The following is a 15,451-nucleotide window of genomic DNA, read 5'->3' as shown; positions in this document are numbered from 1 at the left end:
AGCTGCGGGTCATCTAAGCTGAGGGTCCTCTAAGCCGTGGGCTGTCTAAGCCATGGGTCCCCTAAGCCGTGGGTCCCCTAAGCCAGGGTCCTCTAAGCCACGGGTTGTCTAAGCTGGGGTCCCCTAAGCCAGGGTCCCCTAAGCCGCGGGTCCCCTAAGCTGGGGTCCTCTAAGCCACGGGTCGTCTAAGCAGGGGTCCCCTAAGCCGCAGTCCTCTAAGCGGCAGGTCGTCTAAGCCAGGGTCCCCTAAACCAGGGTCCCCTAAACCACGGGTCCCCTAAGCCGGAGTCCTCTAAGCCACGGGTCGTCTAAACAGGGGTCCCCTAAGCCAGGGTCCTCTAAGCCACGGGTCGTCTAAGCAGGGGTCCCCTAAGCCAGGGTCCCCTAAGCCGCGGGTCCCCTTAAGCTGCAGCAGAATCACCAGATGACAGAGCCACGCGCTGGTGCACTGGGATGCCAGCACTGGCGAGCAGGCGGTCCCAGAACCTCCGTCCTGCTCCTAGGGCAGCACCAGAGGGCAGGGCTGGGCTCAGCTGTCTTCAGGGTGGGGAGGGAAGGGACCCGTTACCTGCCGACCATCTCCCAGTCCCTGTACACAGGGATGTTGGGCCTGGCCCTGTTGTCATAAGGTCCAAAGTGACAGTTGGGGGATCCAAACCACTCGTCGAATCCATGCTTCAGGGGGTGGAACTGAGGCCTGTGGCCCAGATGCCTAGAAACAGGAACCCAGGACACTTTAGGGACCCCTGCTCAGGGGGCACCCCAAAGTCCTGAGCACAGACAACTCATAGCCTTCACAGAACATTTCAGGAAGCAAGAGTCCCTCCCGTGCTGAGCCCCAGGGGCCCCCGCGACCTCTTCCTCCAGGCGGGCACGAGGACCCCGCCCACCCCAGGCCACAGCCGAGGGCCCTGGCCGCAGAGGAGCGCTCAGGCATCCCTCTGGAGTGCTGGGAGGTGCTCTGGGAAGACACCTGGTGAGCTCTCTCACACCTGCCAAAACCACCCAGAACTCTGAGCACAGCCCCACCTCTGTGCTCTGGTTGCTTCCTTTTTCATTTGTCAGGATGGTTCTGGAAATTCAGCCTTTTCTGGGCTTGTGAGGAAGGCAATGTCCCAGTGAGGTAGTTACCAGCCTCTCAGGATAAGGTCTTTAAGAGCCTCCTCTCCCAGTTACAGATAATCATGCCCCAAAAGACAAACGGAGGGCCCTGGGTGAGCTGACAGCCCTGGCGTGGCCTCATCACAGACTGGGACAATGCCAGGACCTGCCAAGGCTGCTCACTGACCCAGCGCCCTGGGCCTGCCCACAGGGTGACACCGGCCAAGCTGCTCCCCAGCCCAGGCTCTCTTACTGTGGGCATCCAGAGCCAAGCACTCCCACCCCTCACAACCCTCCCTTTGTCAGTCCTGCCAACAGGAGGTCCCCACGGCAGGGGCTAGCAGTCCCTGAACACAGACCCATCTGCCCTTGAGAACGCACAGTGTAGGTAGATGGGAGTTTTCCACTCTGGCCACGGGCTCTTCTGGAGCCTGGCAACCCCCCGGGGCAGTGGGCTCACACACGCCTCTCATGGACACACAAGCTTGCAAGCAGTGTCCCCAGAGCAGAGTCTCCCTCCTCTGCTGCCCCTGAGGAGGCCTTGGTCTCCAGTGGCTCCTGCAGACCCCTGGGCGCTTGGTCACTCGGTCAAGGAGGGTGCGGCATGGTGCAGTGGGGGAGGCCGGGCCACGCAGGGCCAGAACCAAGGTGCCCAGTGACAGTCTAAAAAGATGCCAGTACGTGCATCTCTAGGGACCTCGGCTGCCATGGCTGGTTCTCAAACGCTCGGCCTCTCAACTGTCACGCAGCCAGCGCCAAACTCCGGCCTCTGCAGGCCCCCCCACCAGGGGCTGTGGCTTCTCTCTGCAGGAACCTGACTGCCAGCTCTGCACTTTGGGCTTCCTCTTCACGTCTCGTGCCTCCCTGGGCCTGCTGCTCCAGCGCGGTCATGTCTCCACACCCCAGGCCAGCACCGGCCAGGAGGGGGGCACGCTGGCTGTGCGCAACCTTCCTGCACACCCACACCCACCAGCTCGCATGGCCTCTGCTTAGTACAAACAGCGGACAAAGTCCTGCTTATGCTAAGCTGTCAACTCAGAATGTTTATCCTAAAACAGCATTGGGGCCAGCGCCGCCCACAGGTGAGCTGGAGAGGGCAGCAGGCTGCAGTCCCCGGGACCAGGGCAGCTGCAGCAGGCTCTCCCTCGAATCCAGGCTCCATCCACCCCCAGACTTGCTCAAGCCAAGGAAGTCTGGCTCTGTGGTGCTGGGCTGGGAGGAAGAAAGTCAGGGAAGTCCACAGCCCTGTAATGGGACCCCACTGAGACTGGGACCCCCACCCAGGAAGTCTGCTGGTCCCAGGGCAGAGCTGCCGGGCCAGGCATCACAGGGCCCTTCCCTTCCGTGGGCTCCACCCAAACACGGCCCTGGCCGGCCTCGCACCCGGCCTCTGCCAGTCTCTCCGGGCTTTCCGGGCACTGCCCAGGACTATGCAGACAAGCACCCCCGCAGCTCTGCTCCACCACCACCTCCTCCGAGCTCTGCTCCGCAGGACGGCTCCCGACGAGACTCAGGAGTGAGAAAGCACTCATTGGGAGACTCCTAGATCCCCAGGATTCTCCGAGGATGTCTTCTGGTTGCCGCTGATCTCCCATGGCTGTGACTACTGTGCTGTGCACGGGGTGCTCGCCCTCGAGAAGCCAGTGCCAGCAAGTTGCAGAGGGGCTAAGGGCAGAGGGGCCACGGTGCAGGGAAGGAGAGGCAAGGAGGGCTGGACATCAGGAAAGGCGCCCTGGAGAGGGTGGGCTTGCTCTCTTCCCAGAGCCCCACAGCTGGGGAAACGGAGGAGAGAACATGTGACCTTCACATCTGCCCTCTGGGGCTGCACACCTGGGGACCCCCGTCGAACCTGCTCACAGCGGCATGCACAGCACGCACGCGCACAACGTGAGCCTCTGTGGTCACGACCACGAGGTCCTGACGATCCCACACCAAGCGACTGTCCTTCTCCTCCCGGCTGCTTCCTCGCTTCCCCACCAGACAGAGCCCCTGCACTCGCCAACCAGCTGTGCACACCCCACAGGAGTGTCAGGACTCACCACTTGCCCACAATCTTGCTGGCATAGCCGGCCCCCTTCAGCAGCTCGGGCAGGAGGTGCTCCCCGTCCGGGATGCCGCCCACGATCTCCTGCGGCGTATAGGCTGCAAGAGCAAGCAGCGCGTGCACTGTGTGCGCGCACGGAGCGGCTCCCTCTGCTGGCTCCTCTGGAGCACGACTGTCCCGGCACATTTTCCATCCTGAGCCCTAGATGCTGGGCGGCTCCGGGGACAGGACAGCAGCAGGGAAGGAGCAGTGAGCGGTGCCCATCCAGGCGTCCTTGGCAAGGTAGCGGCCGGGAAGGAGACCGGACTCTCTACCGAGTCCCCGAGAAGACCAGCGCTAAGCCCACCTTCCTCTCCACTCACGACGCACTGTTTTTGGTGGAGGCCTGCTCTAATTGACATGCTACAACCCACATAGAGCCTTTGAGCCGAGGCACCAAGCGGGTGCTCACTGAGCTGGCCCGCAGAAGCCAGCTCACACGTGACAACAGTGGCAGACACCCCCTCCCCACCCTGGGCCCCTCTCGTCCTTGGCCTCCCGTGCCACACTGCGTACCGTTTCTGGCGTGGCCGTTGGTGGTGTAGAAGCCGTTGCGGATGGGCAGGCGTCCAGTGAGCAGAGCTGCCCGAGCTACGCGGAGGAAACAGAAATGTCGTGAGCACGCCATCCCACGCTAGACCCGTGGCCAGCTCCACGATGGTCCTACTCCTGCTGGCGTCTCCAGAGTGAGAGCCTGGTGGGCAGAGCACCTGGCACAACAGCTTCCACCCGCCCCCCCAACACCGGCCTTCCTTCTCCTCCTTGGGGGAGCTCGTAAGGAGTCTCTCCAGCACAAGCGGTTGTCCTGGGAGGAGGGGGAGCTTGTTCTGAACCACACACAGCCACTCCGCTCCAGGAAAGAAGAAAAGCAGATGCCACAGGCGGCCTGCGACAGCATGGAGTCTGGGTGCCCCAATGTGCTGGGGCCCCGATGGGGAAGGGTGAGGGCCGCACCCGCCTGCCAGCCCTTCCGGTGCTCTGCTTGGAAGGAAGATGGGTGGAGCCTGAGTCCTGGTCCCTGCTCCTTGTGCCCACAGGCCAGCCCCAACTTACATGGTGAGCACAGCGGGTTGGCTGAGTAGAAGTTTGGGAAAAGCATCCCTTCTGCAGCCATCCGGTCCAAATTCGGGGTCTCTCTGGAAGGTTCTCCATATACCCCCAGGTCGCCCCACCCCATCTGCAGAAGAGAGCATGGAGAGGTGGAATGAACCTCCTTCTGTCTTGGGGGAGACGTGAGAGATAAGCCAGGAGCTGTCCGCCTTGTGCCCCACGAGCCACAGAGCTCCCACCACACCCCGGTGCCGGGCGCGGGCCTGCGGAGCGCCATCAACCAGCTTGGCTGTGTGCACCCTGCTTAGTGGAGATGCCCGTGTGCTCGCCTCCTCCTCAGCCCCCGATGCCAGCATCTCCGGCTCACGGGGAGCCGGCCACTCAGAACACAAACCTACGTGCCACACAGAGAAGTCTGTTGTGCAAACTTAGGTTTGAAAATAAGCGGTAAGGCTCCCCACCAAGTGAAACACAGCACGGCCACACCACTGCGCGTTCCACTCCCAGGTCTACGAACGAAAACGGGAAATGAGCACCACAGGGAACCAGACCGACTACACAAGTGTCTGCGGGGGCGTGACCGACGACAGCCCAGAGCAAAGGCAACAGGCGTCCGACAGCCGCTCGCTGGACATGCAGATCGCGGTCTGTCCACGCAGCACTGGGCTGAAAGTCATGTCCACTCAGAACCTATACGCGGCCTCGCATTTGGAAACACAGATATGGGGGCGCCTGGGTGGTTCAGTCAGTTAAGTGTCTGACTCTTGGTTTCAGCTCAGATCTTGATCTCACGGTCATGAGTTCAAGCCCCGCATGGGGCTCTCCGCTGGTGGAGCACACTTAAAAAAAAAAAAAAAAAAAGCGGGGCGCCTGGGTGGCTCAGTCATTAAGCATCTGCCTTCGGCTCAGGGCGTGATCCCGGCGTTCTGGGATCGAGCCCCATATCAGGCTCCTATGCTGGGAGGCTGCTTCTTCTTTTCCCACTCCCTCTGCTTGTGTTCCCTCTCTCGCTGGCTGTCTCTCTGTCAAATAAATAAATAAAACCTTTAAAAAAAAAAAAAAAAGGAACTCCCAGCGCAATTAGCCTGGATGAAGACTCACTGGACTAACAGGCCCCAAATCCAAGGACTGCTGTTCCCATCCCAAGAACACGGAGAGGCGGGGTGCAGACACAGGAGAGCCGTGGGAGGGCAGCGGCTGAGGGACACGGCCACACGCCAGGACCGCCAAGAGCCCCCAGAGCAGGAGGCGGCAGGAAGGGCCCTTCTCCAGAGTCTCAGGAGGCACCGGCCCTGCCGCTGTCCTGACTTCAGACTCTGGTCTCCGGAACTGGGGCGGGAGACTTCTACTGTGGTCAGTGCTGATGCCCCCGGAGGCAGCACACACAAACGGAACACGGCTGGGCCAGGAAACAGGATGCTGAGGGCCGGGACCAGACATGAGGACCGTGTGCTGTGGGGTTCCATTTCCATGAAGTGCCAGAACAGGCAGGTCCAGGGTCGGGAGAAGGATCATGGGAGCTGGGGGAGGGGAGGCGGGGGCCTGCCAAGGGGCACAGGGCTTCTTCTCGGGCCGATGGACATGCCCTGGAGTGGACTGTATATGGTTGCACAGTGCAGTGAGCCCGTGAGACCCTACGGACCTGCCTATCTAAGCCAGTGATACTAGGCCTGTATGCCACGCGACATCCCCATACAGCTGTCAGAAAAGTGCAGGCACCCCGCAGGCCCCTGACCGCTCTCCTGAGTCAGCCAGCAGGCGGTCCCTTGGGCCTTTCAGCTCTGGATTCCTCTGAGCCTGGTTTATTCTGAAGTCCCTGAAACAGCTTTTCTGTTTGGTGGCCACGGGCGCTGGCATGGGATAAGCACCCCTCCCAGGGAGGCATGGCCACAGGAAGGACGGAGGCTAAGCCCGGGGGCAGAAAAGGGACGATGTCCCTCAGCAGCGACAGGAGTCTGCGAGGCCCCACACAAAGCTGCACATTCAGGGACAGGACCCATACGCCCCAATCAAGGGGGGCGGGAGGGGGCCAAGAGCATGGTCAGAGCCGGACCCAGCAGCCCACAGTGCAGGCGGAGGGTGCCGCTGCCATCGCCGAGGCCGTGAGACTCACTTCCCTTCCTGGGCGCCGCCCTTCCTCTCCCTCGAACTTGAGACTCTTGAGCAAGAGGGGCTCATCGCTGGCTGTGAGAGGTCCTCCTAGGCCCTCAGACTTGCATCAACACGCATCGAAGGGCTCACACAGTCCGCTCACTGGCTCCGGCGGTTCAGGCTGGCGTCCCTGCCCGACAGGCCCGTCACAGTCACACAGGGGCCGCTGCTCTGCAGCCCGACTTCACACCCCCACTCCTGCCATACAGATAAGGAACCAAGACACAGCCTGCGCCCAGGCACTCGGGAGTGGGCCTCTATCCCCTGCCTACCCTCCAGCCCCGTCAGCTGTGGAGAAGGGAGAAAAGTCAGCTCCTCTGAAGAGACCGTTTTCAGCATCTTCTAAACTCATTCAACACACATCTGCGGGGCACCCATCTGGTCCTGAGCACACACCGAGGAACGATGAGACAGCTCCCGTCCTGGCCCTTGACAGGTGCCACCCAGGAACGCCAAGGGGCCGGCAAGCCCCATCATCACTGCCCCCATCCTGCCCCCTGAACTGGCCCTCCCCAGTGAGCCCGGCTCCAGGGGGGAACCCAAGCCATCAAGGTAGAGCCCCTACAACTGCGCCTGGCAGTGGGGGTGAAGGCCAGCTGGGGGAGGGGTCTCTGTATCCCCCTCAGGCAGAAGCCCCTGCAGCCCAAAGCTCCCCCCACCCACCCAAAGCCCCCTGTCCCTGGCCTAACAGGAGAGCCAGGGTTTCAATTTCTGCCCAAGTCACTGTGAGTGTGTTTTCCGTCAGTTGTCACCAAAAAGTCCAAACTAACCTCTGTTTGCCAACCACGGCAAAAGCTTTCAAGACTTCCTCCCATTTCAGCTGTCCAACAACCCCAAAGCCACAAGGAGGAGCCTGCACAAGAGATGCCTGGGCCCAGCCCTGGCCCTCCCGGCCGGGTGTTCTGGTTCTGGGCTGCCCAATGTGGGGCACCTGGGCGGGGGGTAGGGGGCTCCCCATGAAGCCCCCCTCGAGAAAAACACCCCCGGTGCTGGTTATGCACCAGCACTCAGGACCTCCTGGGCCTGAACCAACACTTTCAACAGAAATACGATCGCTTGTATACATCTGCGTGTTCCAGCAGACCTGTCGAAAAGGCAAAAAGAAACGGAAGGAAAGTCAATGTATTTTAACCCTGTGTACCCAAAATATGATCATCTCAACACACCTTCAACAGGAAACGCTCTCGGCGCTGCTGAGGAAGCACGCAGCTGGCTGTAGGCGCCGCGGCCACCGCGGGCGAGAGGAGAGGGCAGGAATCGGAAAGGCTGAGCGGTCGGCAGAGTCTGGCCTTCGCAAGGAGACTGCTCAAAGTGGCCTCCGCGGGGCTCGGCTTGCAGAAGCCCACACGGTGAGCCAGAGAGTGCAGGCGTCCGAGACGTGTTGTTTACGGAGGCAAGGTCTCCCCGGCAGCCACCGGGACAGGGTGTCCTGAGGAGCCCAGGGCCTGCTTCAGAAGCAGCCCGCTCCGAGCACGCTTACAGGATTAGAGAAGCACGCTCGCTGGTACCCCAGGTAGCGAACTACGGGTGCGTGTCTAGCATCTTTCAGGGTTACCCAAGAACCCTCAAGAAATTGTTATTTTAATAATGAATTTATTAAGTGAGAAACTTTACACTCATTTCCTTGAACTAAGTCTTCGGAACCTGAGTGTGTCACAGGCAGCTCTCCTCAGTGCTGACCCGCCAGGACGGCTCGTGGCCGTGCGAGGCTCGTGGCCCTGGTCCAAAGGCTCCGGTGAGGCTCTCTGCTGGCCTTTTGGGGAAACTGAGCAATTTTTACTGGAAACACTTCGGACTCTAACTGTGGGGGGTTTCCACGCCAACCGCTTCTTCGACTTCCCACAATCCAGCTCTACCCCATTACCAGGAGCTAGCATCAGACCCCACAGGCTGGGGCTTGGTGCCACGGACTGGCCCCTCTGCAGACACCAGCCACAAGTCCCTCGCCTTTTCCTGTTTTAAACATAAGCTCCCCACCCAGTGTGGAGCCCAAGGCGGGACTTGAACTCACAACCCTGAGATTAAGACCTGAGCTGAGACCAAGAGTCAGGTGCCTCACCGACTGAGCCACCCAGGCGCCCCCAGGGTCTCCACGCTTCTGACGGAACTCAACCATTTCTTGAGACGGCTCACTATACCCAGAATGTGCCATATTCCCTATTACCAGTTTGTCATAAAGGATGTGACTCAGGAGCAGCAGACAGAGGAGATGCCCAGGACGAGGGGAGGGGGAAGTGACACCACCAGCAGCCTGTGAGTTCACCAACCTGGAACCCCTCAAATGCCCTTCCTTAGCGTTTCGTGGAGGTTTCGCTACAGAGGCAGGGCTGATTAAATCACTGGCCATCGGTGATGGAACTCAAGCTCCAGCCCCTCGGCCTTCCCCAGAGGTCAGGGCCATGCCGAATACTCCGCTCTAACCATGCCTCAGCCTCTCTGCTGACCGGTCCTGAAGTTCTCCAAGGGCCTCCGCTACCAGCCGAGTCACACCGAAGCTCTGTTATCACGGCAGGGTCGTTCCAAGGTTTGAGGAGTGGACACCAGGACAGGTAACAGGACTTGAGGGGCATCAAACGCCCAGGCCTGCCCTCTGGGCTCCTGCTCTACCCTGACACCTCACACTAAGTTCAGAACCTCCATTTCACTCCCACCTTCTGTGGATCAAGAGCACGGATGACAAAGTCACAAAGAGACAAATGAACAGCCCAGTCCCCTGCCAGGCATCCTGCTAAGCTCTGCAGGGCTGATCCACCAGTGTGAACAGAGTGACCACACGCCTGGGGCTGCACACACACTCAGCAGCAGGCACTCCTCGGTTCAAGTCTTCCCAGACGCAGAAAAACCTGACCTATGGCCAGAATTCTCAGCCAGCCTCAGCAGCCTGACCAGGGAGACAGCAACTGCTCCAGGCAGCACATCCTGGACGCCAAGAGCAGAGAAGAGCGACTTTCACAGCAGGTGGGTCCTCTGCACCCCTTCCCTGCCCCAGATACCTGAGGCAGTATTGGGGGGGATGGCAAGGTGACCAGGGAGTGCTGAAGCACTGGTCTGGGCCGCCCCTCTGTCCTTCTGGAGTGGGAGACACGAACAGTGGAGGAGGACTCATTCCCTGGGCAGCCCAGACGGACTACCTTAGTCCAGCTTTACCAGAGGAAGGCCGCTGACGGCACGGCCAGGATCTAATGGCCCCGGTGGGTGCCAACGGCCCTCCTTCACGTCCTCCCCTATGGCCCTCCCCCCTCCACGGCCCGCCCCCCCCAGCCCTAGTCCCGGCAGGGCTCTCCCCACCAGGCCGCCCCCACGGCCCTCCTCCACCCATGGCCGTCCGTGGGAGCCTGACCGGGGGCCGCACTCACGTCGTCCATAAGCAGGAGCAGGATGTTGGGGGGCTTCGGGGCTCCCACGGCCCCGAACCCAGCGGCGCTCAGCACCAGTAGCAGCCGCCATCTCGTCACCGCGGCAACCGGTGCCATAGCAACCGAGCGGGGCGCGACAGAGCCGGTACCAGCGGCAGGAACCGGCGGGCGCGCGGGCGCCTCTTCCTGCCGGGCGGCGGGGCGGGGCCAGGGCGGTCGCGTGACTGGCGGCGGGGTCACGTGACGCGGCCGACCCCGGCCTCCAAGATGGCGGTGTGCGTGGCGGTGATCGCTAAGGAGGTGCGTACGCGGGCGGGCCTGTCCCGCTCCAGCCCTCGGCGGCGGGCCGCCGGGGGGCCGGGGGCGGGACGGCGGGCTGCGGGACCCCTGCCCAGGCCCCCGCGCCGAGGGCTCCGCGAGAACGGGCCTGGAGGCTTCGCCGCGCCCAGGTGGGGGCGGTGTCTGCGGCGGCTGGAGTGTCAGCCCGGGGCGAGCACGGGGACCCGGACCCCCGCTTGCGTCCCCCCGTCCGTCCGCGGGCCCCGTTGGTTCTCGCTCCCGAGCCTAGCCGTCCATTTGTGTACTCCTGCCGCCCTTGCGCACTCCGCCCGGCCACACCATCGCCCACTCGACGGCTGACGGCCTCCTCTGCACACAGCAGCCACCGTGCTGTTTTAAACCCTAACCAGAGCGTGTCACGCCCCGGCCCCACATCTCTCCAGTAGCTTCTCATGGCCTTAGGGTCACGTCAGAATAACTTAGTCGCCTCATTCCCTGCTCCCCAAACCCACCACTCCAACCCAGTGGACTGACCTGCAGCTCCCTTGACAGGCTCTGCTTTCTCACCTCTGGGCCTTTGCGCTTGGAAACCCACTGCCATCGTCTTACGCAGGCTACTGTAGATTTTGTTTCTTCCAGAAAGCTGTTTCTGAATCCTAAGACTGAGCTGGGTGCCCATCCACACGGTTTCCTACCGTGCAAAGCGTTGGTGTCCTGCGTCTTCTGTAAGACCAGGCTTATGAGGCAGTCCTTGTGGAAGTTCTTCAAGGGACGCTGTCTTAGCACATGACATGTTATTTATTTGTTGGGTTTGTGGACTGTGCTTCACCACATGTCAGCTTCGTTAGTGTAGGGACAGTATTGCGTTTATCATATCTGTGCAGCATCAGGCACGGGACAGAATCAGGGAATGGTGGCATGTGGGAGCCCTGGGGTTAGGATGGTAAGAATTGGACATGTAGAAATGAAGGGAGGTTTGAGCTGAGCCTGGACAGGGTTTAGTGAGAGGACACGTCAGTGCCTCTGCCAAGGTGAAGAGATTGCAATACGTGTGTATAGGGAAACACCTAGTATTTATGGGCTGGGAGGAGCACATGCTAGGACTGGGCCCTGCACAGAAGGTGACTTTTCCAGCTGGCAGGGCTGTTGTCAGGCTGTGCTCAAACTCATCATTTCTGTCCCCCTAGTGATGCCCTGTGCAGGCAAGAGGTAAACCTCAAGATAAGACTGGGTTCCCCAAAGACACTGCCTACTGCAGTTTGGAGGAATAAACAATGGGTTTTAGAGAATGAGAGTGTGTGTCCCTGTGGCTGAGTCTTGGCTCTTGGCCAGTCCTCCCTCCTGAGTGCTCTGGGGCCTCGTCCTCGAGGCCTGTGAGCCCAGGGTGGGTTCTTGGCACTTCAGTTCCGGCATCCTCTCTTGCAGAATTACCCTCTTTACATCCGCAGCATCCCCACCGAGAACGAGCTGAAATTCCACTACATGGTGCACACATCCCTGGACGTGGTGGACGAGAAGATCTCTGCCATGGGGAAGGCCTTGGTGGACCAGAGGGAGCTCTACCTGGGCCTGCTGTACCCCACAGAGGACTACAAGGTGTATCCTTCACACCTGGTGGGGCCTCCCAGTGGGCAGTCACTCCCCGTGAGGTTTCACGTCTAGAGATCCCACCTCCATTTTCGAAGTATATTGTAGGATCAGCTGACCTTGAAAGACACAATATCGCTTGGAAGGAAAGGGAGCTCTCAACCAACAGGGAATTAGGGCAGCTTGAGGCTAATTTTTTACTTTAATTGGGAGGATAATGTGGGAAGAGCTGGGCATGAATTCCCTGGGAAGTGCGACAGTCTGCACTTGTCCTTTGTCTGGTTTGCGGAAGCACCGGGAACCCTCCTCCTTCATGCCTGTGAGGATGGCTTTCTGGGCTCTGTCCGCAGGGCCACCGCCTCTGAGCAAGGACGGTTCTTCTTCCGTCACCCGGCCCAGCCCCACAGGCCACCATCAAACTTGACCGTCCTTGGGACAAATGGCATGAGATTCCTGGAGTGCAAAGACAGCTCCATGAGTAGTAATGTAGCTTGCCTTCGGTGACATCTGCCCGGGAGCCACTGCTTTACCAGATAAAGTGGCCTTTCGTGGTGTGGGTGCCTTAGGCAGGGTCTGCCTGATTCTTAGGCTTCCGGTTTTGCAGTTAGCACTGGTGGACCAGGAAGTGATTGAGAACAAAGTTGAGGTGCTCCAGGGTCTGGACAGGTGGGCCCCAGAGCTTAAGTCCGAACAAGGCTTAGGCGCCTTCTCTAAACCCCAAAAGGTGCCCCAAGGTAGTGTACAGTCCACGGAGTATGGCCGTGGGGTCCTCCCAGGATTGTGGGGAGGTCCAGCCTAGGACTTGTGCGATGCAAGTTTGTCCTAGTTTTCCAAAGCGGCCTGGAGCCAGGGGCGGTGCACAGATGACCCTCCGCTCACACACCCTCTGTGGTGATGCCCTCTGTCGTGCTGTCACAGAGTCCCTGTGTTAAATCGTGTTCCCTGACCAGCTCTGCAGCTACGGCTATGTGACCAACTCCAAGGTGAAGTTTGTCATGGTAGTGGATTCCTCCAACACGGCGCTTCGAGACAATGAGATCCGCAGTGTAAGTACAGGGGTGTGCGGGCTGTGCCTGGGCTGGTGCGTTTTCTCTTTCTCACTTTGTTCCCAATGCTGAGAAGTCAAAAACTTGGCAGCAGCCGTGGGTACCCGTGAGCTGACGCCATTGGTTCTTGTCTCAGATGTTCCGGAAGCTGCACAATTCCTACACGGACGTCATGTGCAATCCCTTCTACAACCCCGGGGACCGCATTCAGTCCAGGTGAGCTGACTGCTGTGCGGACCCTACCTTGCTGAGAGCCGCAGTTCTCAATGTGCGGGAGGGAAGGTCTGTTTCAGTGATGGCCATCGTTCCCCTAAGGAGTGATTCTGAAGCAGCAGAACCCTGTTTTCCCAGGAAACTCTTACGTGGATGTCCAGTAGATAAATCAGACAGGAGAGGACTGGGGGGCAGGGCAGGACACAGACCTCGCCCTCTCGGTTTCCCAGGTATGCCCAGTCAGTCTGAGGGCCCCCACAGAACCCAGTAAGGGCCTAGGCATACTGCAGGACCTTTGTGAGAAAACGTCCTCCTGTTCCTGCCTGGTTCGGTCTTTGACGTTGAACTTGGATGGTTAGGAAATTAGGTTGTAAGTATCTTTCACGTAGTCCTCCGATAGATACAGACGTGACATTGGGACATCACCAAGATTTTATAAAGAAGCATTCGCGTGCACACATTCCACATCTGCTCCTGGGAGTTCCCTGCATTCCTAGACGTGGTCCCCGAGGGGCTCCTCGTAGCCAGCAGCCGAGAAGATTGCGCGGGGACCCAAGCCAGGCCCTTCCCATGGGGCCTTCCCTCAGTCATGACGCTGTGTCTCGGTTCATCCTGGGCCCCAGGTGAGAGAAGCAGGTGCTGGTACACACAGTCCTGTGTCTCCCAGGCTGTGCAGGACAGGGACAGCCACCGGCCTGTGAACCCGTGCCACCGCGCCTCCACCCCTCCCTGGAGATCCAGCCGTGGCAGGACTGCGGGAACCACTCAGGGCACGAGGAGGCATGAGACTTAGCTTCGCACTGCCGGGGTGGCAGGACGCTGGCCTCGAGGCCGAGTGCACCTGACTGTGGGGAGTCTTCTGGTCCCGGGTCTTGGGCGGTGCTGCAGAGGCCGGGCTGCTTCCCTGAGGGCTCTTTCTCTCTGCAGGGCCTTCGATAGCATGGTGACGTCCATGATGGTCCAGGTGTGCTGAGCGGGGGCCCTGCTGCCGTTGCTGGGGGAGGAGCCCTGTGGACATAACCGTGTTACTCAGATGGGTGTTCATGACCTTTCACCTGTTCCCAAGCATCATGGACATGCTGCCTGGGGGCAGGGTCTCAGGCATGGTGCGTGCAGACTAAAGGTCCTCTGAGATTGGATTTGGCGTTTTCCTTGTGTCAGCACAGGGTTTAACTGAAGAGAGTGTAGCGCGGGACTCTTGAGGTTGGCGCACAGGTTGGGGAGCGGACAGAGCAGGGGGGGACAAAGGGGTGGGGGGAGGTGAGAGAGCCCATGGAGCTTCGGGCTGTAAAGAGGCTGCAGCGGCGGGGGCAGCAGAGAGAGGCGCAGAGGGACTTGTGGGTGGGCCTCCACTCCAGAGGTTGACCTGGCAGGCAGGTGTGTCAGGCCTCCCGTGGCCAGAGCCAGATCTAGAGGGGCCCCCCTTTACAGCCCACTCACCTCCCCCTGCAGGGAGGGGCCTTCATGTCTCCAGGCTTGCGCCTGGCCTTGGGAGGCACCCCTCAGCGCCAGGGAGCTTTGACTCGGCTGGTCAGTTGCCGCTGGCTTTCTGAGGCCCCCTCGGTTAGCGCGTGGCAGTTCCTACCGGCCCGAGGGCCGGGCTGAGTTAGAGGAGTCCCTGCTCACGTGCTGCCTCTGCAGGCCCCCAAGCTGGGGTGGAGCTGACGTGATGGGACTTCTGCACTCTGCTTCCCCAGAGGCCCGCTCGGCCAGTCCAGGTGACAGTCCTTCTGGGATCCGGCAGCCCAGGCTCTAGTACCTTTGTCATTTTTTCAGCACACTGGCTGTGAGTCGCGGGCCCCACGACAGCTGCGAGTCCCTCCCTCCCCTTCTCAGGCGCACCAGAGAAGGTCTCTGACAGGAAGAAGGCAGCTTGGGACCCCCTGGGGAGCGGGGAAGGCTGTTAGCGCCCAGACGGAGCCGGCCGGGCCGCCGTCGCATTGCCTTCCCTTCCCTCCCGTCTGAGGAGCATAGGACTCGTGTTTGAAGTTACAGGAGTAGAGGGAGAACTCTGTCAGGAGCAGGTATTAAAAACACAAGGGCCAGCACCCCACCTCTCGCTGCAGCTGGGACTGGAACACCTAGAGAAGCGCTGAGCGGCACCGACCAGCAGGTGCTGGTTCTGACGCCACCCACACACCTTTGGTTGAGCTCTTGGCAGTAATTGCTCCTGCCTGAGTAGTGGCTCTCAGGGGGCTCCAGGTGGCCGACTTGCTTCCTTGCTAACAAAGCTCCAGTGTTACTGGGTACAATTGACTCGACAGAAGATCTTTCCCACTCCGTAGCACACGGGTAGGTAGTCATGGCATGTGAGTGGATGGTGTTGGGAGAGACTTGCAGGAAAGATAATTTGAAGGGGGGTTCAGCTAGCAGGTGGAGTACCCTTCCTTCATCTTTTCCCATCTGGATCTCGGATGTGATGGCTGGAGCTAAGGCAGCCCTCTTAAAAGCATGAGGAAAAGGTTTATCTCCTAAGGATGGGGAGCAGAAAGCTAGAAGGAACATGGGTTTTGCTGACCTAGCCCTGGACTTCTTATAGTCAGTATTTTATAGAGGAAAATAAAATAAACTGCTATCTTGTTGAA

General features: G+C 60.1%; 2 protein-coding genes and 1 long non-coding RNA gene across 5 annotated transcripts in view; 1 reads left to right on the top strand and 2 right to left on the bottom strand.

The window, feature by feature from the left end:
* Positions 1-9,961, bottom strand: part of GALNS (galactosamine (N-acetyl)-6-sulfatase) — a 26,567-nt gene extending 16,606 nt beyond the window's left edge. Inside the window, exons 1-5 of one of the 2 annotated variants that reach the window (XM_026494596.4) lie at positions 9,742-9,961; positions 4,238-4,361; positions 3,701-3,775; positions 3,141-3,243; positions 569-712 (exon numbers count right to left, since the gene is read on the bottom strand). In XM_026494596.4, the coding sequence (XP_026350381.2) occupies positions 569-712; positions 3,141-3,243; positions 3,701-3,775; positions 4,238-4,361; positions 9,742-9,858 (563 nt within the window). In that variant the 5' untranslated portion in view covers positions 9,859-9,961. The remainder of the gene's footprint in view (positions 1-568; positions 713-3,140; positions 3,244-3,700; positions 3,776-4,237; positions 4,362-9,741) is intronic. The other variant, XM_044382325.3, reaches the window with a different exon arrangement.
* LOC130544158 (uncharacterized) lies at positions 5,355-9,445 on the bottom strand. The gene is made up of 3 exons (XR_008960190.1): positions 7,156-9,445; positions 6,658-6,769; positions 5,355-6,515 (listed from the first exon to the last, which is right to left on the bottom strand). It is a non-coding gene; the product is annotated as an uncharacterized LOC130544158 (long non-coding RNA).
* Positions 9,933-15,451, top strand: TRAPPC2L (trafficking protein particle complex subunit 2L). 2 transcript variants are annotated; one of them, XM_026494593.4, is made up of 5 exons: positions 9,933-10,041; positions 11,446-11,616; positions 12,558-12,653; positions 12,790-12,869; positions 13,794-15,451. In XM_026494593.4, exons 1-5 carry the CDS (start codon positions 10,009-10,011, stop codon positions 13,837-13,839), a joined length of 426 nt encoding a protein of 141 aa, XP_026350378.1. In that variant the 5' UTR covers positions 9,933-10,008; the 3' UTR covers positions 13,840-15,451. The 2 variants fall into 2 exon arrangements, with proteins under 2 accessions (XP_026350378.1, XP_026350379.1); XM_026494594.4 differs by having other exon boundaries at positions 9,934-10,041; positions 11,446-11,618; positions 12,566-12,653.

The sequence above is a fragment of the Ursus arctos genome, unplaced genomic scaffold (genome assembly GCF_023065955.2).
Source record: "Ursus arctos isolate Adak ecotype North America unplaced genomic scaffold, UrsArc2.0 scaffold_19, whole genome shotgun sequence".
Taxonomy (NCBI): Eukaryota; Metazoa; Chordata; class Mammalia; order Carnivora; family Ursidae; genus Ursus; species Ursus arctos.
Note: the sequence above shows the minus strand (reverse complement) of the source record. Positions and strands in the feature narration are given on the sequence as shown.